General features: G+C 39.2%; 1 protein-coding gene across 1 annotated transcript in view; it reads left to right on the forward strand.

Annotated features, from left to right (window-relative positions):
- Positions 1-16,380: 16,380 nt before the first annotated feature.
- evplb (envoplakin b) overlaps positions 16,381-23,271 on the forward strand; it is a 49,174-nt gene continuing 42,283 nt past the window's right edge. The window contains exon 1 of the mRNA XM_055152328.1: positions 16,381-17,441. Coding sequence (XP_055008303.1) covers positions 17,407-17,441 — 35 coding nt within the window. The 5' untranslated portion in view covers positions 16,381-17,406. The remainder of the gene's footprint in view (positions 17,442-23,271) is intronic.

Raw genomic sequence — 23,271 nt, forward strand, 5'->3', positions numbered from 1 at the left:
CGAGAGCTGTAGACTGATGCTCAATGCACTGAATACTTGAAATATGTGCATGATTAACACAGTAGAATGAGCCATCAGTCTTTATTCATGCTAAGATCCTTAAAACCACACACTAAATATTAAGATTTTCGAAAAACTTGCAGTAGAAAGTTTTTTTTAAGCCTGAGGGCCAAGAAAAATGAGTTTGACTGCATTTGGCTCACGGGCCATAGTTTGGACATACCTGCCTTAAATAGATCATTGCTCTTACTGTAACCCAGTGGTTCTCAGTGTTTAGTCTGGGTCCCTGAGCTGTGTTGGGCTTCTTCCAAAAAATAACAACTGATCCTTACTTGAATAATGCAGCTTCTTATGATACAGTTTTAATTGTTCGTACCAATTAAGAGTCCCTGAGTTTTTATCAGGGGCACCAACTCTTTATTAAATATTAATCTTTGCTCTCATGCTCCATCTACTGGTCAAAGTGAATAGACTGAATAGTCCTGTACGGTGCTGCCTCTCTTACCTTAATGACACACCATCAGTGTTGGGGAGTAACAGATTACATGTACCGGAGTTATGTAATCAGAGTACAAATTATGAGTAACTGTATTCAGTTACAGTTACTAGTGTTTCAGTGACTTAAACCACTAAACCAGGACTAAACTAAACCAGGAACTAAACCAGGACTAAACCAGGTCTAAACCAGGTCTAAACCAGGTAAACCAGGACTAAACCAGGACTAAACCAGGTCTAAACCAGGACTAAACCAGGACTAAACCAGGTCTAAACCAGGTCTAAACCAGGACTAAACCAGGACTAAAACCAGGACTAAACTAAACTAAGGTCTAAACCAGGACTAAACCAGGTCTAAACCAGGACTAAACCAGGACTCTAAACCAGGACTAAACCAGGTCTAAACCAGGACTAAAGGACCAGGTCTAAACCAGGTCTAAAACCAGGTCTAAACCAGGACTAAACCAGGATTAAAACCAGGTCTAAACAAGGACTAAACCAGGTCCAAACCAGGTCTAAAACACTAAAAGGACTAAACCAAAAACCAGGTCTAAAACAGGATTTAACAGGACTAAATCATGCTGCGTGGACGTGTCTCCTCGTCTTCTAATCAATAATATTTTTAATTTGGTTCAGTAAAGTCTCGGCCTATTAATTTTCTTTTAGCAGCCAAAGACGATTTCCTCGTCTTTGCTTCTCTACAGCAAATCAAGTAATCCAAAATATTCAGATTACGTTACTCACTTTAAGTAATTTAATGGATTACGTTACAAACTACATTTTTGGTGTATGTAATCCGTAATGTGTAGGGGAAAACATTTTAAAAGTCACCTTCCCAACACTGCATACTGTGTTCTCATGTTGAATCCAGCAGCTGCGGCGCCCCCCTTTGGTCAAACGTGAGACTGTTCTTCCCCTCTTTCTTGCTCTGGTGCAGGTGAAGCAGCGCTCACTCCTCAGATCCGTCGCTGCAGCTCGGATTGGTGATGAAAGGTGCTGCGGTGAGGGCGCGGCGCAGCTGGAGCGGAATGGCCTTCATACCAGCTCGCATGTACGGAGGAGGAGGAGGAGGAGGAGGAGGAGGAGGAATGCCCGGTACGCGCTCTGCAGTGTAAACATCAGGGATACACCTTTGTGCACAGGTATTTGCATAAAACCTCTCATAATATGACATTTGCATAAAGTTAATTGTGAATATAAGACAAGTCTGGAAATCGAATTGATGCTGTAAGTGTCGTTCAGTGATTTGGCAGATTTATTTATTTTTTTCCAGATGAGTTTTCTTAAAGGTTGTATAGAGGATTTTTTAAGGGAAGAGAAATACAGCGACAGTCCTTTTTCAAATGTTGTGCATGCCTTGTTACTGCCTTGTTACTCTAGAAATCACACTTGTTTACAGCCTGCGCGCGTTCAGAATTACTGCTGAAGTGACCCGTCTAGAAATAATTTAGCGACCGACCCGTCAGTTTTTAAACTCTTCGTCTGCATCATTCGCGCAATCGCTGGAAGAGGTCTCCCACGATTCACCTCAGTTTGTCTTTGCTCCTTTTCGCCTTCTCTTCTTCTTTCAGCGACCTCAAAAACGGACTTTCTTTTGCGGCGAACTGGTCGTCGATTCTCCTCCGCCATCTCAACAAACTTTGCGCGAAAAGAACTGCTGCATAAACCGCATAATCCCCACGCGCCGGCGAAGCAGCTACACTAGAAACGTAGGGAGTTTGATTGACAACCTAACAGCCAATCGAAAATGAGGCAGCCTTGTTTTCTATTGGCTGATGTTTATCCGGACTCACTACATCCACAGTTGATAGATTTTCATTCTTTTTTTTTTTTTTTTTTTTTTTTTTGGTCATCATAATTACAAGGCTGCTGCATCTCTGTAATGGTATTTTAAATTTTCATTGAATTTGAAACTAAAAAAAAAAAATCCTCTATACAACCTTTAAGAGGACTGCAACAATTTACACCTTGAGAGAATTGTGCAAGTTATTTTGCCATAAATTTCAATCTGTGTCGATAAATATTAACCTTTAAATGCTTTACTAAAAAAACAAAAAAAAAAAAAACAATCAGAAATAAGCTATTCTATGTAACTTTTCTTTTTTTTTTTCCATTAACGTTTATTGGAAACAAACAAAGGAACAAAATATATCGTACATTGACACAGCACGTCAGTTATAATCTCCTTTCTCCTTTTCTAAAAGTAAACAAAGTCACTGTATTTATATTATAGAAATTATCAAACTTGAACAAAAAAAAAAAAGCTTGGTAATATCAAAACTAATAATAATAAAACAAGGGAAAAATTAATAATAATAATAAAACAAAATGAAAAAAATATAAACACATACATACATGTTTATACATATATGCACATACATACACAGTGTTGGGAAGGTGACTTTTAAAATGTTTTCCCCTACAGATTACAGATTACATACACCAAAATGTAGTTTGTAATGTAAAAAAACGTTAAATTACTTAAAATGAGTAATGTAATCTGAATACTTTGGATTACTTGATTTGCTGTAGAGAAGCAAAGACGAGGAAATCGTAACATAAGATGTTTTGTCTGATAAAAGAAAATAAAAAGCCCAGACTTTACTTAAACAAATTAAAAATATTATTGATAGAAGACGAGGAGACACGTCCACATGCAGCATGATTTAGTCCTGTTAAATCCTGGTTTAGTCCTAGTTTAGACCTGGTTTAGTCCTGGTTTAGACCTGGTTTATACCTGGTTTTAGATCTGGTTTTAGACTTTGTTTAGACCTGGTTTAGACCTGGTTTAGACCTGGTTTAGTCCTGGTTTGGTCCTGATTTAGACCTGGTTTGGACCTGGTTTTAGACCTGGTTTTAGACTTTGTTTAGACCTGGTTTTAGACCTGGTTTAGTCCTGGTTTAGTCCTGGTTTAGACCTGGTTTGGACCTGGTTTTAGACCTGGTTTTAGACTTTGTTTAGACCTGGTTTTAGACCTGTTGTAGACCTGGTTTAGACCTGGTTTAGACCTGGTTTAGTCCTGGTTTTAGTTCTGGTTTAGTTCTGGTTTAGTTTAGTCCCGGTTTAGCCCAAAATGTGAAAACAGGAAAACACCGCCGTGTAATCCATTTATTTCAACAAAGTAACTGTAATCCAATTACCACTCACTGAAACAGTAACTGTAACTGAATACAGTTACTCATAATAAACCAGGACTAAACCAGGACTAAACCAGGACCAAACCAGAACTAAACCAGGTCTAAACCAGGACTAAACCAGATCTAAACCAGATCTAAACCAGGACTAAACCAGGACTAAACCGGGACTAAACCAGGTCTAAACCAGGACTAAACCAGGACTAAACCAGGTCTAAACCAGGACTAAACCAGGTCTAAACCAGGACTAAACCAGATCTAAACCAGATGTAAACCAGGTCTAAACCAGGACTAAACCAGGACTAAACTGGGTCTAAACCAGGTCTAAACCAGGACTAAACCGGGTCTGAACCAGGACTAAACCAGGTCTAAACCAGGTCTAAACCAGGACTAAACCGGGTCTAAACCAGGACTAATCCAGGACCAAACCAGGTCTAAACCAGGACTAAACCAGGTCTAAACCAGGTCTAAACCAGGTCTAAACCAGGACTAAACCGGGTCTAAACCAGGACTAATCCAGGACCAAACCAGGACTAAACCAGGTCTAAACCAGGACTAAACCAGGTCTAAACCAGGACTAAACCAGATCTAAACCAGATTTAAACCAGGTCTAAACCAGGACTAAACCAGGACTAAACCAGGTCTAAACCAGGACTAAACCAGGTCTAAACCAGGACTAATCCAGGACCAAACCAGGACTAAACCAGGTCTAAACCAGGACTAAACCAGGTCTAAACCAGGACTAAACCAGATCTAAACCAGATTTAAACCAGGTCTAAACCAGGACTAAACCAGGACTAAACCAGGTCTAAACCAGGACTAAACCGGGTCTAAACCAGGACTAATCCAGGACCAAACCAGGTCTAAACCAGGTCTAAACCAGGTCTAAACCAGGACTAAACCAGGACTAAACCAAATCTAAACCAGGTCTAAACCAGATCTAAACCAGGACTAAACCAGGACTAAACCAGGTCTAAAACAGTATTTAACAGGACTAAATCCTGCTGTGTGGACGTGTCTCCTCGTCTTCTATTAATAATATTTTTAATTTGGTTTAATAAAATCTGGGCTTTTCATTTTCTTTTATCAGACCAAACATCTTATGTGAAGACATCGTAGTCTTTGCTTCTCTACAGCAAATCAAGTAATCCAAAGTATTCAGATTACATTACTCACTTTAAATAATTTAATGGATTACGTTACAAACTACATTTTGGGGTCTGTAATCTGTAATCTGTAGGGGATTACATTTTAAAAGTCACCTTCCCAACACTGGTGGTAGCATCTTGTAATATTTTGTAGATATGAGATATGTATTTGCTAGTAATAGATTTTTTAATAATCACCGCAAAGTTTGATTTTAATCTTCTGTTCCCATCGCACGCCGCCTCCAGAAAGTTGCAGTGCGGCTCTAAAAACAAAAAAAAACAAAACAAAAAAAATCGCCTCAATCTCCAATCAAGATTAGATTGTTTGCTCAACATCTCTCCGTGTTTGGATTACGCAATGTTTAATTTAAACAGCTGGGCGGGGCGTAAAACATTCTTTAGCAGAAGGGTACAGCAAATTCTCGGTCGATGTCTCATTAGTCATTTGTTACTTGCCGAGTAGGAATCTCCGTACAAAAGGCTCCGCGGCGAAACTGTTTTTATCCACAAGGTTTGACCATAACAATAACTCCTGCGCTGACGGGCTGCTGGCGTGGCTCAAGTGACTTAAACATTTCAGGTTTTACTACTCCTCTTGAATGTTGAATCATGTTACAACCTGTACATGACACTGTAAATACTTTATAAAGTTCTTGATACTTCGCGCTTGATGTCATCCGCATTCCTCGATGGTGTGACGCTAACCGTAGACGCTGCTCTGTCTGAAGCTCGATTACTCAAGACTTTGAACACAACCGGACCAGAAAGAGCTGACTGGATTGGAACTGCAATTAGTGAGATAAACAAGTGCTGCTGAACAATTCTTTACAGTTTTTCAGGTCGTCGTTCTCACATTTTGGTTGAAAATTAGAGCGACCAGACGTTCCTTTTTTACCCGGGACGGTCCCACTTTTGAGTCCCATGTCCCCTCTCCTTGCAGATTTATCTAAAACCACTGATTTGCCCCAAGTTTATATAAGAAATGTCCCAGGTGTCCCTATTTTTGACCAATAGACGCATCAAGAATCTCGGACTTCCGGTCATTGCGCAATCCAAACTGGGAAGGATTGTCCGAAAAAGTGAACATCAAACCTCCATGTTTGTTTTCCCAGTGGGATGCGTCTATTGACAAAGCCGATCTTTTCTAGTATTTTGAAACATGTCGCTTTGTTTCTTGTTCTGATTTTTTCATAATTTAGTTTTGGGATTCGGACATCGTAATTGTTTGGTTGTTGGATCCTAACAGCGGAAAACGGCTCGAGAAATTTGTTTGCGGACTCCATAAATGCAAAAGGGAATCAGATGTGTGTGACTCAAACCTCCGTTCAAACTGTTTCTCTTCCCAACGGAATTGAAAAATAGTGAAAGGTGAAGGCGATGGGCAGGATTGATCCATGGGAAGCATGAAAAAGGAAACCTTTGGCTGCCTAAATCATCCCGAGTTTGCAGCGAACATTTTGTATGTGGAACGCCAACAAAGTGTTTCCATTTTGAAAACTCCTAAACAGCACTATGAATAAAAATTATATATATTTTTTTCACCATGCCCCAGGGAAGACCACGGACACACTAGAGCAGGGGTGTCAAACTCATTTTGGTCCGGGGGCCGTATCCAACCTACTTTGATTCCCAAAGGGGCCGGATCAGAAAACTCATGTCATATAAACCCCAAAAATAAAAATAAGTTCAAATATTTGTGCAGAGAAACGCAAATCTATTACAGAAATCTTTTTTAATTGATGAACTCTTTCTTATTATAATATTATAATATTATGAACAACCTGAAACTTTAAGAAAAATTCAATTTCAACATTTAAAATATTTTAGTAGAAAATCACCCAAGGGCCACATTAAAGGTCTTGGAGGGCCGGATCTGGCCCCCGGGCCTTATGTTTGACACCTGTGCACTGGAGGGTCTACGGCCGCATCTCATTTCTCATTCCTCGCTTCTTTCTTCTTGATTTGTCTCCATGATTCTGCAGGAACTGAGTGAGGAAGTCCTACCCACAGAGGAGACACATTGTCTTACTTTTTTTGCAGTGGTATTTAACAGCCTCTGCACATTTACCGTAGTGAAATATGATTGACAAAACCGAGACCAAACGCCTTCAAGACTAAGAGTCCAAATGCGCTGGAGTCCAAGACCAAGACCAACACCGGTCTCAAATACTATGACACTCCTGCAGACGTCCACTAGAAGGACCTCATCTCGTTCTGGATGGACCTTCACATGACTTAGCTCCATCCACAGGTCCCTAAAAGTAAACAAACAGCAGCCACCTGTTTTTGCTTGTGACATTTTTTTAACTGCTAATTAACTTATGCAAGCAGAGCAGAGCAGAGACAACACGAAGCTAGTTGTAAATAGTAGTTACTAGAAATTAAATCTATTAAATGTCCTTTATCGACTTTAATGAGCTGTAATACACAATGAACTAAAGCAACAACTGATACAAAGTGTAATTAAGTCGTTTCTAAGGTAAACTAAAAATAAAAAGTGCTGAAAGGACATGTGGGTGGAGGTGCGTCCTGGAGGAGGTCTCGGGGTGGGACAAAAGGTTGGTGGACCTTTCTTTAAGTTACATTGCACAGCTTTAAATGATGGCATCACAGAGAATTAATGTAGAATGTAAAACCTACATCACAGGTCTGCAAACTGTAGTTCCCCACCCTCTTTCAAGTAGGTCAGAGGGGACAGAGCTACACCAAAACTGTGGAATGAGCTGCCGTTGCACATTCGACCAGCCTCTTCTGTACCTGTTTTTAAAGCTATTCTTAAAACACACTTGTTCACTTTGGCTTTTGACACAGTTTGAGATGCTGACATTTTCCATCCATTTTCTTCCGCTTATCCGGGGCTGGGTCGCAGGGGCAGCAGTCTAAGCATGAACTCCCAGACTCCCTTCACCCCAAGGCGTTCCCAGGCCAGCCGAGAGACATAGTCCCTCCAGCGTGTCCTGGATCTTCTCCGGGGCCTCCTTCCATTGGGACATGCCCGAGGGAGGCGCGCAGGAGGCATCCGGAACAGATGCCCCAGCCACCTCAGCTGCTCCTCTCGACGTGGAGGAGCAGCGGCTCTACTCCGAGCTTCTCCCGTGTGACTGAGCTCCTCACCCTGTCTCTAAGGGAGCGCCCAGCCACCCTGCGGAGGAAACATTTCGGCCGCTTGTATCCACGATCTCGTCCTTTCGGTCATTACCCAAAGCTCCAGAGCTCCCTTTTTACCACAACGGTCCGATACAACTCCCAAATCCGAGGCAATGGTTCTTGACCGGAAAAAGGTGGCTTGCACTCCGGGTGGGTGGAGAGTCCCTGCCTCAAGTGGAACAGTTTAAGAATCTTGAGGTCTTGTGTTGACATTTTATTAGATTGTTTTTATTAGATTGTTTTTATTCATATGTTGTTTTATTGTTTTTTTTTTATTATGTTCTGTAGCACTTGTTGTTAAAGTGTTAAAGTTATAAATAAAGTTGCAGTTGCAGTTGCTCGTCAAAGGATTTCTGAGTTATATGCATTTCATTTAATAACTCAGATCAGATTAATTACAGCTGTAAATGTGTCATTTTGATGCCCAACTTGTGCACTAATAAATGCATAATGGTTTATGTTTTATAGGCATCTTAATTGTACAAAGTCTAAAGCTTGCCATAACTCTTTTACTTTCTAAACGTCTTGCGGTTGCCAAAAGGAGCAGCTCTCTGGAGTAGCTCACAAGAGGAAAAAGGCTGGAGACTGCTGATCTATATCTACCACACTGGGCCATTTGTATGTGGCTAATATCAAACATAATTTCTAACCAGTGTTTGACTTGTAGGTGCAAAACTAACATTAAAACCAGAGGTGGAGTAGATAAAAATTGTTCTCAAGTAACAGTTGATTTATAATTTAAAGCGAACATACAGTAAATGGAAGATCAAAACCTCAAACAACTCACAAACTTTGGTATTTTCACAGGATGGTCAAACTAAATCATATCTGAAGGAGCACAAATATTCAAATCATTTCGTATTGTAAACAGTGTCGAGGAGTAACAGATTACATGTTCCAGAGTTACGTAATCAGAGTACAAATTATGAGTAACTGTATTCAGTTACAGTTACTGTTTCAGTGAGTGGTATTTGGATTACAGTTACTTTGTTGAAATAAATGGATTACACGGCGGTATTTTACTGTTTTCACATTTTGGGCTAAACCAGGATTAAAACCAGGACTAAAACCACGTCTAATCCAGGACTAAACCAGGACTAAACCAGGACTAAACCAGGCTAAAGCATAAACAATGTAAACAGGTAAAATTTGACAATATTCTGTTTTAAGAAATTAGATAATGCATTCATTTTCTATACAGGTCTAAACCAGGTCTAAAACCAGGTCTAAACCAGGACTAAACTAGGACTAAAACCAGGTCTAAACCAAGTCTAAACCAGGACTAAAACCAGGTCTAAAACAGGACTAAACTAGGACTAAAATCAGGTCTAAACCAGGTCTAAACCAGGACTAAACTAGGACTAAAACCAGGTCTAAACCAGGACTAAACCAGGTGTAAACCAGGTGTAAACCAGGTCTAAACCAGGACTAAACCAGGTCTAAACCAGGACTAAACTAGGACTAAAGCCAGGTCTAAACTAGGACTAAACTAGGACTAAAGCCAGGTCTAAACAGGACTAAACCAGGACTAAACCAGGACTAAAACCAGGACTAAACCAGGACTAAACAAAATGACACCTAACAGTAGGATGGACATCATTTAAAGCAGCAGTGATCTGTTTTTAATATGTTTAAGTAAAGTCTGGGCTTTTTATTTTCTTCTAGCAGATAAAACATCTCACGTTCAGATCCTCGTCTTTGCTTCTCTGCAGTAAAAAAAAAGTCTGTTCATGGAGTCTTGGGCTCAACAGACAATTTGAAGAGAACAAACATGAATTTTCAGGATGTGGTTGGTACATTCATGTAGTTTTAAAAAGTACGACAATATCAAGTAATCCAAAGTATTCAGATTACGTTTCTCACTTTAAGTAATTGAATCGATTACATTACAAACTACATTCTGGGGATATGTAATCTGTAATCTGTAGGGGAACACATTTCAAAAGTAAACTTCCCAACACTGATTGTGAAGCTTCCCACACTTCTAGACTTTTTCACAGTGGGAAAAGCAAGCACAACATTTACTTAAACCAGAGTAGAAGTACACTGAAGAGTACTCAAGTCAGGTTAAAGGTTGTATAGAGGATTTTTTTAAGGGAAAAGAAATACAGCGACAGATCTTTTTCAAATGTAGCGCATCTGTGACACCACCTTCCTCCTCCACCACGTAGAAACATCTTCTCCCGCCTCTTTACTCTAGAAATCACACTTGTTTACATCCAGCGCACGTTCAGAATTACTGTTGAAGTGACCTCTCTGGAAATAATTTAGCGACCAACGCGTCAGTTTTTAGACCCTTCGTCTGCTTCGTTCGCGTAATCGCTGGAAGAGATCTCCAAGAATCACCTCAGTTTGGCTTTGCTCCTTTTTCCCTCCTCTTCTTCTTTCAGCGACCTCAAAAACGGACTTTCTCTTGCGGCGAACTGGTCACGGATTCTCGTCCGCCATCTCAATAAACTTTGTGCGAACTGCGAGGAAGCTACAGTTTAAAAAAGCCTCTAAGAACCGATGCATAAACCACGTAATCCCCGCAATGACGAGTCAGTTACACTAGAAATGTAGGGAGTTTGATTGACAACCTAACAGCCAATAGAAAATGAGGGAGCTTGTTTTCTATTGGCTGATGTTTATCTGGCCTCACTACATCCACAGTTGATCAATTTTCATTATTTTTTATTTTTTGATCATCATAATTACAAGGCTGCTGCGTCTCTATAATGGTATTTTAAACTTTCACTGACAATTTGAAACAAAACAAAAAAATCCTCCATACAACCTTTAAGTGAGTACTATCCACCTGCACTTACTTTTAACCAATATTTGACTTGTAGGTGCAGAGCTGACGTTAAAACACTTAGAATAACGCAACAGCTCGGTGAAAGTTCAAGGACGAGTTAATCTGTTGTTCTCGGGCACCTATCACTCCACGCGTATGTGATTAACCCCCTCCTCTCCCCTCATTCTTGGCTCTTGTCTCGCAGGTATGAAGGCGTTGGCCCATGGGTGTGAAGAACCGAAGGCAACACACCCTCTCCAAGCATGAGCCGCGGCCGCATGCTCCGGCTTCTTCTTACGCGGCGGGATTTTTTTTGGGGGAGGTATTGTATTGTTTTGCGGAGGTGGCAGATTCCACCGCGTGTCACTCTTAAAGCAACATCGGAATAGAGTCTTTTGTTGTCGTTGAGCCCTATCAGCTCATCGGCATTCCTCCCCAGACCTTTACTCCTGTCAGCTCGAAGGTGTGTTTTCTGATAACCATGCGAACGCGGCATGCTCTCGTGTGGAGAATAACAGGTTATCACAATAGTCAGAGTTTTACATGTCAAGACCTGTGTGCAAAAGCCAATTATTATTACCACCGGATGACTCAATGGTTACAAATAGTAAACGTAGTATCAGCTGTTTTTGGCACTCATGTCTTTGATTACTTTTTGTTTCTTCGGACGGCTCAGTTTTGCCTCCCAAAAAGGATTTAAATTCTACATTTCAGTCATTATTATCCACAGTAGCCTCTCCCATCTCACTGCAATAATAAGAAAAGACTTAGACTTAGACAATTGATCCACAAGGGAAATTATTTGGGAATTTGGGAAAGAATAATCGAAATTGTTGCTGTTGTCTTTGTGGGTTTCCTTTAGCCTGGCTCGCACTAGATTGATGTGTAAAACTCTGAACTGAGATTTGGAACAGCTCCCACTGAAAGCTTTTGAATCTGATTGGTCGAAGCGCCACAACGAGCCGAATAAACTATGGATCTATTAAAATAACTGGAGGGTGTTACTGCTTGTAGTTGCCTCCAGTTGATGTAATGGTCACTCATTGGTGCTTCAACGGAAAAAATCTCCTGGGACGAGAAAGGATGTAATCACAAACTGCTCGTGTTCAGCAGACAGGGCTCCTACAGCTTTCAAAAATGTCAAATTTTGTGGTGATTTTTACCTATTTTTAGATCATAAACTTTTTCTCAGCTCAAAATCCTTCAGTTGTCTTAAAAAAAACAACTTTATAATCATTCACTCCGGCTCCGTTCTAGCTCCTCTGGCTCTGATTGGTCAAAGCGATCACGTGATACACGAGACCGTAGTTTGTGTGTGTGCTCAACCAATAACCAATAACCAATATGATCCCTGCCAACAGCAAAGAGACATAAATTGTCATTTGTTAAGGTAAAATACAGAAAAGCTGCTTAAAAATGACCAAAACACAAAGAAAATACAATACTATACTATACTATACTAGGGCTGGGTATCATTAAGAAGTTGCCGATACGATACATACCTCGATACATAGGCCACGATACAATACATACCTCGATACATAGGCCATGATACGATACATATCTCGATACAGTGAGCTTTCGATTCAATACGATATATTTCAAATCGATTTGATACAGTTCAATAAAAATAAAGGCTAAATCATGTCTGTGATACTAAAAGTCTTTGTTAAACCACTTTTTGTGCAAAGTTCATATGAAACACAAACATTTGAATCATCAAAACAGTGAAAATGTCAAATGCGTCACATAAAAAAGTTTCCTTCCTCTAAACAAGCACCAAAACTGTAGCTCTGTAACAAAATTATTTAGTAAAATAAACCAAAAATACTCTTGGTGATATATCGATATAGCAGCCCATGATATCGATACTGTATCATCACATTAAGCGATACGATATATCGATATTTCAATATTTTTGCACACCCCTATACTATACTATACTATATTACACTACACTACACTATATAAAAGACTACACTGCATTCGTGTGTGCCCATGGAATAAAAGAGCAGTACCGCACATGCTCGGTCGGTCCAAAGCCACCAAAAGTACCTCGCCGGGCTAAAGGCGAATCTGTGATCATGCGCCATTGAGCTCGACCCACTGACTTGAATTTTTGAAACCTTTTGAAACCCCGGGGCTTGGAATAAGCAGAAAAATCTAACTTTATTTACATCCAGTTTTGAGAAAAGAACAGACATCTTCCTCTTCACAGTTTTTTTTCACAAACAAAACAGTCTGTATTTTCGCTAAAATAGGTTGAAGTGCGTCTGTCAGTGTCGCCATGTTTGTTTTGGGTCGTTTGGGCGCTTCACCTTTGGCTTCCACACATACCTCAGTGCTGCGATGTGATTGGTCCACTCGTTGCTGGGCAAATTTGAACCTTACAGCGGGAGTATCTCAAGATCTTGCAGTGAAAGGTTAGGTTTCCTCTGGGTGCTCTTGTTTCACCCATCAATTCAAAATATGCAAAATAGGCACAATCCTCCAACTAAGGTGCTCCTGACCAAGACCAGCTCAAGACTGATACTGAAGTTTGGGTCAAATGCAGAAAACACATTTATCTAAGGTGTTCAGTACACTTGACCTGTGTTTTGTTGCCGTGTATCAGTTATTGAGTCATAGTAATGTTATAAAAGTTTTATGACCTACATTTGAACATTTTCTAACTGAGATTTGTCTGATACTCTTGGTTGAAGTTTGCTCGTAAGCTTTATAGAGACACTTCACAAAAAGATGATTCTGAATGTCCAATGATTGAACTCGTCTCCCTGCATTCCAGCACTATTACTTTATGTAGTGTCTGTCAAACCTGTGTGTTCAGTATCGTGCTCTGCCCATCCTGTGCGCGTACAATAATTAGGTTAAACATTCTTACCCCATTCACATTAAAATATGTAGGAATGGGATATGCATAAATTATTAATGTAAATTATCAAGTCTATCATCTCGAAATAGTAGTTCTCGCTCAGGAGTTCTTGGCTCGAATGTTACACAGTTTTAAATTGTCTTACGTTTATTCAGTTAATGGTGGATTCATTGCTCTAAAATGCCCTGAAAAACTTGCATTCTTACTTTTAGCAGAGTCTTCTCTTCACAGATCTGACCTGTACCTTGGCCTGGTGGTGTCACTTTCTTAGAAAAGTTCAATGCCAGGCAAAGCAATAACAGCTCTTTAAAGACGTGCACCTTTATATTAGAAATGTTATTGCATCAGATGTCTCTATTTACACGGGACAGTCCCAGTTTTGAGCCCTGTGTCCTTTGTTCCAGGAGATTTATACAAAATCAGTGATTTGTCCTAGTTTTATACAAGAAATGTCCCAGGTGTCCCTATTTTTAACCAATATGATCCCTGCCAACAGTAAAGAGAGGCATAAATTGTCACTTGTTTAGGAAAATACTACACTACACTACATAAAAGACTATACTGACTCACTTAGTCGTGAATAAATCATTAATGGGCCGAGTGCAGAACAATTCTCCTTAATCACGAACTTGTTTTCACAGTTTTATTATTACCAGCCACTCAAAACCGGGGTTGTCCCAGTTTACTAGAGAAGTTACTGCACCTTAATACTAGAAAAGTTAGTGCATCTTTATACTAGAGACGTTAGTGCACCTTTATACTAGAAAAGTTAGTGCATCTTTATACTAGAGAAGTTAGTTAGTTTACCTTCATACTCGAGACGTTAGTGCATCTTTATACTAGAAAAGTTAGTGCACCTTTATACTCGAGATGTTAGTGCACCTTTATACTAGAAAAGTTATTTAGTGCACCATTATACTAGAGACGTTAGTGCACCTTTATACTAGAAAAGTGAGTGCACCTTTATACTCGAGATGTTAGTGCACCTTTATACTAGAAAAGTTAGTTGGTGCACCTTTATACTAGAGAATTAGTTGGTGCACCTTTATACTAGAGACGTTAGTTAGTGCACCTTTATACTAGAGATGTTAGTGCACCTTTATACTAGAGATGTTAGTGCACCTTTATACTAGAGACGTTAGTTAGTGCACCTTTATACTAGAGACGTTAGTGCACCTTTATACTAGAAAAGTTAGTGCACCTTTTTACTAAAGATGTTAGTGCACTTTTATACTTGAGACATTAGTGCATCTTTATACTAGAAAAGTTAGTGCACCTTTATACTAGAAAAGTTATTTAGTGCACCTTTATACTAGAGACGTTAGTGCACCTTTATACTAGAAAAGTTAGTGCACCTTTATACTCGAGATGTTAGTGCACCTTCATACTAGAAAAGTTAGTTGATGCACCTTTATACTAGAAAAGTTAGTGCAACTTTATACTAGAGACATTAGTTGGTGCACCTTTATACTAGAGATGTTAGTTAGTGCACCATTATACTAGAGACGTTAGTGCACCTTTATACTAGAAAAGTGAGTGCACCTTTTTTATACTCGAGCTGTTAGTGCACCTTTATACTAGAAAAGTTAGTTGGTGCACCTTTATACTAGAGAATTAGTTGGTGCACCTTTATACTAGAGACGTTAGTTAGTGCACCTTTATACTCGAGATGTTAGTGCACCTTTATACTAGAGACGTTAGTTAGTGCACCTTTATACTAGAGACGTTAGTGCACCTTTATACTAGAAAGTTAGTGCACCTTTTTACTAAAGATGTTAGTGCACTTTTATACTTGAGACATTAGTGCATCTTTATACTAGAAAAGTTAGTGCACCTTTATACTAGAAAAGTTATTTAGTGCACCTTTATACTAGAGACGTTAGTGCACCTTTATACTAGAAAGTTAGTGCACCTTTATACTCGAGATGTTAGTGCACCTTTATACTAGAAAAGTTAGTTGATGCACCTTTATACTAGAAAAGTTAGTGCAACTTTATACTAGAAAAGTTAGTTGATGCACCTTTATACTAGAAAAGTTAGTGCACCTTTATACTAGAGACATTAGTTGGTGCACCTTTATACTAGAGATGTTAGTTAGTGCACCATTATACTAGAGACGTTAGTGCATCTTTATACTAGAAAAGTGAGTGCACCTTTATACTCGAGATGTTAGTGCACCTTTATACTAGAAAAGTTAGTTGGTGCACCTTTATACTAGAGAATTAGTTGGTGCACCTTTATACTAGAGACGTTAGTTAGTGCACCTTTATACTAGAGATGTTAGTGCATCTTTATACTAGAAAAGTTAGTTGATGCACCTTTATACTAGAAAAGTTAGTGCAACTTTATACTAGAGACATTAGTTGGTGCACCTTTATACTAGAGATGTTAGTTAGTGCACCTTTATACTAGAGAAGTTAGTGCACCTTTTTACTAAAGATGTTAGTGCACTTTTATACTTGAGACATTAGTGCATCTTTATACTAGAAAAGTTAGTTGATGCACCTTTATACTCGAGACGTTAGTGCATCTTTATACTAAAAAGTTATTTAGTGCATCTTTACACTAGAAAAGTTAGTACATCTTTATACTAGAGAAGTTCGTGCACCTTTATACTAGAGACATTAGTGCACCTTTATACTAGAAAAGTTAGTGCACCTTTATATTAGAGAAGTTTGTGCACCTTTATACTCAAAATGTTAGTGCACCTTTAGAGATGGTAGTGCACCTTTATACTAGAAAAAATTGTGCACCTTTATGCTAAATATGTTAATTTACCTTTATACTAAAGAAGTTAGTGCACCTTTATGCTAGAAAAGTTAGTGCTCCTTTATATTAGAAAAGTTTGTGCTCCTTTATCCTTGAGAGGTTAGTGCACCTTTAAAGGCAGGGTGTGGAGTTTTTTATGTAAGATTTCTAAAACAAGACCTACTTGTGTCCCCAGAGTTAGATGATCAAGTGAGATGATCTTTTACTTGCAGCAAATGTAATGCTGATTTACTCTCAATTATAGAAACACTGGACCAAGTTGTTTATGCTATAATTTGATATTTTGGTTATCCAATCAGAAAACAGAATCAACCCCACATTAGTCTCTCATCTGGGTTGCAGTTTCAATGTTTAAATCCAGTTGGTTTAAATCTAAAATGCTTCTCTCTGATCTGAACAGTCACTACCAAAAACACAACACTCGGAAGCAGTCATGAATCAGTGCTAGTGCAGCCCCTGCAGCTCGGTGGGTGAATTCTGGAGGTTCAACATGTGCCGTGGCCTGTCCATACTTTTTCTTTCAAACCCGGCAGAGTGTAGGCTACTAGTAATAAGACAGTACAGAATAAATATACAGTACTATCCTCAGAAAGTCCTCAAGTCCTCAGATGCACATTCAAGTTTAAGCACAATAGAACGTTCATTCACACAAATATATGCACAGCCCTCGTAAAACCTTCTTTGTCTTCTTAATTGCCCTAAAGTCCTTACAGGGAAAGCCAGCTCGGGTTACCACCACCAGAAGGCATGCATGAAGGAAGAGCTCCCAGAAATGTGTGTGTGTGTGTGTGTGTGTGTGTGCGCGGCGGCGGCGGCGGAGAAGAGGTGGAACAGGTCCGCCCGGTCTGCTCCTGTACCTGACTTGCCTGCGCTGACGACACTCCTGCTGTCACACCTCCAACCTCTGCCCTGGGAGGAGCTCCGCCACGCAACAGGTGGAACTCTCCCCTCTCTCACCGCACACACACACACACACACAGAGAGAGAGAAGGACTACGAGGAAGACGCAAGGAGACAGAGCGAGAGAAAGAGCGTGTGCGAGCGTGTGTGCGGAGCCGCCGAAGATGTCCAAGAAGCCGTCTCCGGTCAAACTCAGCGCGTAAGTAGTTCCAAGTCGCCTCGGCAGCTCTCCCGTCGCGCCGTTTTTTGACTCCCAAACAAGTGTCATGTGGGTATTTAAAGCTGTGATTCATGCTGTTTGCAATGGGAAGCTATGATATCTAGATAAACAAACACACACAATGGATAAAGTACATACGAGAGAAGTACGTGCAGGTGGTTTTGTAATCTGTAATTGAAGCAGTCCCGTTGAAGTGTTTATAGTTATAGGTGAGTGGAGGTTACCGGGACGTCACGCTGCGCTCTGAATGAACTTGACATCAGTACTTGAGAGTTAGAAGTACCTGTAGAGTCAGTACGCAGTGATATTCGCTCTCACTGAAGTAACTTTTGAATGAAATTGAGTAACAGAAACAGTACTCTTACTCTAGCAAAAGTTTCGGTTCCTACTGTGAGTCTACAAGTGACAAAAGCTTTATTTTGTCAACATGAAATGATTTGCGCATTGTGTTTCTTGTACCGCAGGTTCAGACATGACTTAGTTTGTCTAATTTTTATTTAAAAATACCAGATTTTGTGCATTATTTTCATGTTTTGTCCTTCAAATTACATTAACTTTAATCATAAATCAGGTATTACGTCCTTTTAGTAGTAGTAGTTCTCCCAAATACCTTTTTATTCTTACTTTTCATAGACCACTACTTTGTATTCCTACTATTTTGAAGTAATAGTACTTTTTGGCTCGATCTTGGTGGGCTTGAGCACAAACTAATCAATCAACGAACCAACCAACCACGTGTTGACATTGAACATTATCGTAAAAACTGAATCTGATTGCTTCAACTGTTCTGTAATTCTAATCTGTACCACAATCTATCCCACAAGCATTTATTTACTATATTTCAGTGATTATACTTAAGACCTGTTTATTTTATTGTGTGTGAAAATGTGTGAATGAGCCACATGGACGTTTTTTTATCAATTAAGTATCTATAAATTTATCTAAAACGCCAATGTGTTGACGTATTGAACCAACTAAAATCAACTTTGAACACACGCTCGCTGTAAGAATCAATATCGAATTCACTTCAGATGAGATGTTTTGAGTAGTTTGGATCTATTTCGTTTAGAAATCACGATCGAGAAGTCCAGCAGAAACTAAATTATAGTTAGACTTGAACTTAGACTTCTTCTTCCCATTTCTATTATCGGTGTTATGCCATTTGAGACCATTTAAATGACTCTTTAAACAAGTTTTTTAGCTTTATTTAAATGTCTTGAATGAAATGCACATATTTGATTCATTAGTACAATATTACACGTTTATTAATCCCAAAGTAATGCCGTTTTCGTTACTCGTTATGTTTAAAGATCCTATATTACACGAAATTGTCATCAAAAACAGACCTGGCGTTGTGTTTTGTTTCATTCACACGTGTTTGAGCAACTTTTTTATTATTATTATCAACATCTCCAAACCTCAAAATGCCCTGTTCCACCTTGTGAAGTGAAATTTGAAATCATGAAGTGGTCATTTTCAAGTTTTTTACCTTCGAGATCGGCAATTCCAGAGCTGAAACCATCCAAATGATTCTCCTGAAGGTGTATGGAGTTTAAAAACCCAATGGAGCCCTTCAGGAGTTGGAAGCTGGAGTGTTTTTTTGATTGAGAATGACAAGATTAAACATGAATGAAACAAAACACAACTCTAGCTACGTTTGCGACAAGGGAGCAGCGTCCCAAAGTCGATCGTAAAATGGCGAAATACGGGCCCTTTGATTGATGACGCTTTCCGAGTAACTCTCTGTGCACTGTTGGCGACACATTGGTGAGCGATGAGCCCGAGGGTGTATCAGCTGACTCACTGAATCCACCTGTAGTGCCAGTCCTGCAGAATCAACAGGAGCAGTGGAACCCGTAGAACTGCACCGGGCCGAGACGAGAGGAAAGGGAAGGAGAGGAGGAGCGGACCGGCCCATGTTTGCTCAACGCCGCTCGAGTGGTCCTCCGAGGAACGAACGTTGAGCAACCCTGACCCGGAGGACGCGACGATAAGGGCGTGTTTATCTTGCGGCGATGTGGAGACGTTGCGTGCTGGGGGGGGCGCGCGGGCGGGAGTGGTCGGACAGGAGCAGATACGCTGGAAAAAAGATGAGCTCAAGCGAAGAAAAATGAGACTTAGAGGGTTTTTGAAGGAATGATCTGTAACTTCTGGAGGTGGAAAGTCGTCTGCGTGGAAATAAAAGGTTCAAACTTTACTTAGAGATATATTTGTTTGATGAATTGTGGAAGGTGATAGCCAAAACAAGCAGTAGAGTCAGGTTTGTGGAGATGCAAGCCCGCTCAGAGTAAGGCCACATGTTTTTCTCGGTTTTTAAAGGTCCCATATTCCGCAAAAATTTACTCTTTTGAGCTTTAAGTCACGTTATAATGTTGTTAAATCATCAAAAACAGACCTGGAGTTGTGTTTCGTTCACACATTTGAGTAATACTTTATTATTAATTCATCTGTCTGCATCGCCAAAGCTCAAAATGCTCTGCTCCACAGCTCTTTTTACCTTTTGTTCATTTGAGAATTGGCTGAAATTGTCCAAATGATTCTAGTGAAGGTGTGTGCAGTTTAAAAACACAGTGGAGACATCACAAGGTGGACCAGAGCGTCTTCTGCTTGAGAGAAGAACTCGAAATATCTATATTTGCGGGGTTTGTGTGTTAAACAAAACACAACTCCAGGTCTGAAAACAAGAAAATTGCGTAATATGGGTCCTTTAAATGCAATAAACGAATCCATAATAATAAAAGCTGCTTTTATTTTGGTGTGTTTTTGACTCAGAAGTTACACACTGTGGCTTTAGATGAAATATTTGTAATATTAAAGCATTTCTATTAGGGCTAATCCCAATCCTAAGGCTGAAATTTTTGAAGTGCCGTCATTTTTTCCACAAACAACAACTTATTCTGCGTGAAAACTGATTATCTTGTAGTTTAAATCTGCATAAACATGTTGTGAAATGGGATTCTTGTGTTGTCAGTTCTTCTGGGAACGTTTAAAATGTGAAGTTTGAAGATATTCGTAACTGCAAAAACAAAAAAAATGACAATTCGATTCAATTTCTCCCACAATTTCCACGTTTCTGCAATGTTCTCGTTATATAAATTGCAGTGAGCAGAGTTCAGTTGGTCTATAATCAACTTCTAATGCTTGGTTGAACAGTTTTCATGTGCGTTGGAGCAAAGCTGTTTGTTCTGTGTTGACTTTCACTGTTTGAGAAGCACCTGCAGTGTTTTCATAGTGCACGCTAAATACTTCCAGTACTGTCTGTCTGTGTGTGTGCAGCCCCAGTCTAGTTATTTTGGTTATTTTGTTAGATCTTGGTTGCAAAAACAAGAGCGTGCTTCTAGTTTTACGCGGAATATCTTTGCGTGTTTGTGTTTATATGTGATTATTTGAAAGAAAGTCGGTTTGTTTTATCAATGAGGTAGTTTTAATTTCACAAAATGGACTTAAGTCATGTTAGAATGTTGTCAACTCATCAGAAACAGACCTGGAGTTGTGTTGTGTGACCGTTTATTATCTAATTATAATTATACCCAACCTAATTATAGTCTATCTACATTTGGGTAACCAGATTATCAAAAAATTTGGTGGTAATAAAAAAAATTGCGAAACGAGTGTGTAATTAAGGAAAATTGTCATGCACTCAGCACTAATGTTAGTCAGTATAGTTGCATTTTCTTTGTGTTTTGGTCATTTTTAAGGAGCTTTTCTGTATTTCATTGAAAAAAACGACAATTTTTGCCTCTTTTTACTGTCGGCAAGGATCAGATTGGTCAAAATATGGACAAAACTGGGACAAATTGGACAAATTTTTGGATAAATCTGCTTGGACAGAGGACACCGGGCTCAAAACTGGAACTATCCCGGGTAAATAAAGACGTCTGGTCACTCTAGTCTACATCTCCAAATCTCAAAATGCTCTGTTCCACCTTGTGATGTCATAAAAGTGCTTATTTTCAAGTTAGTATCTACCTTTTACCTTCTTTTTTCCCAAAGAGATTGGTAATTCTAGGGCTGAAGTGATCCAAATGATTCTTGTGAAGGCTTATACAGTTTAAAAACAGAGTGGAGCGCTTTCTGTATCATCACATGACACGGAACTGTGTGTTTTCTGTGTGAGAGAAGAACTAACCACGCAGGGTTTGTGTATTAAACATTTGTGAATGAAACAAACCACAACTCCAGGTCTGTTTGTGATGAGGAAACATTAGAACTTAGATCCGAAAATAGAAAAGATCTTCGTCAGCGCCAAAACGAAGGGACACAGAAGTAAAATCCACACGTAACAGCCACTATGTAATGCAATCTCACAATGATAACTAACTTTAAAGCAAAATTATTTCACTTAATTGCAGCTGAAGAAGAGAAAAAGAACCGTTACAGTACATTACGGTAGCACGTATCGTATAGATTCTAATCTGTGAATGAAAGTGAAGTAGGTTTTCTCTTGTCTCTTCTTATCACTTATCACGACCGTCTTCAAATCAGCGTGTTTCTGCATCACTGAAATCAGACATAGCGCGTCGATATGACTTCTGAGGCTGCGAGATGAAACACGACTGAAGCGAAATCGCAATTTGGACGGACAATCGGCAAATCGCAAACTAAATCTATTATCGTGTTCGGACTAAAAACTGGGAATCCTGAAGTTTAGATCTTTACAAACTCTCTGAAATGTTGTGAAATGTGATTCTTGTTGACATGAAAACAAGACATTTAACATTTCAAGCTCGATTTCGATAATAAGAGATAGACTCGATACGCAATGCAGATTCGGACACCACAATGAGAATAAAAAACACAATTTCTTTAGACAATAGGACATGATTTTCAACATTAAATCATAGTACTTTCTTTTCTATTTCCATGTGGCCTTATATCTGCGGTCCAGGTAATTTCTGTCCTGTGAATAATATATTTTTTTCCATTAAAGTTTATTGGAAACATAGGAAAATAATATATTGTACGCTGACACAGCCTGTTCCTTTTCCAAAAATAAACAAAGTCACTGTACATGTATTACAAGAATTATCAAGAATTAACAAAACAAGAGAAAAAAATTGTAAATAAATAAATAAAAATACAACGGTTTCATCAGGTCACAGTCAGTTAAAATCTGATCTAAATGGGGCAACAAGCACACTCCAAGTTTTCCAGTAACTAGAATCACTAATTTGACCAGATCTTTGGCTTTTTTTCCCCTAACAACATGAATTTGAGATCAATTGGATGAGTGGTTCGAGAGTTATACATGGAACAGACCAAACAAACAAACACACAGACAGATGTTCCTCAAATTAATAGATAGACTGTCAAATTTGTCAAAGTCTCAGTTTTTCCATGACATAAACAGTATGGACAACGTTACACTTACACTTACACTTCTTTCCAGCAGCCAGTAGTTTATTATAAATATATTTTTACTTACGCATAACTTTGGGGGACAGGAGTGCTTCTTGGACGTACAGAAATTGTGTAAAATTGTCCTTTCGGTGCTCTTCAGTGTAGGGACTAGTCTCAAATACAAAAAAAAGTTGAAATAACTGAGGCACTCAAAAAGTACGGAATAATTAAAAGCCTTTAATACCACATGGCAGATTAAGTTAAAATCACACCAACGCATTTCAGCCCTTCTTTCCAAAACGAGTTGTGTGATTTTAATGTTATTAGGTTCTTTTTTCCAGGATTATAAACCGGGACGAGGGGGCTTTTTTACTCTCACACACCTGGGACACAGTTTTAGTGCCGTAGTCCATAGAGGTTCACTTGGTCTTCCGATATTTTATAAGGTTATGAGGTTCTTTTTACAGAC

Source organism: Boleophthalmus pectinirostris, unplaced genomic scaffold (assembly GCF_026225935.1).
Source record: "Boleophthalmus pectinirostris isolate CB_2022bp ecotype Guang Dong unplaced genomic scaffold, ASM2622593v1 HiC_scaffold_17, whole genome shotgun sequence".
Lineage (NCBI taxonomy): Eukaryota > Metazoa > Chordata > Actinopteri > Gobiiformes > Gobiidae > Boleophthalmus > Boleophthalmus pectinirostris.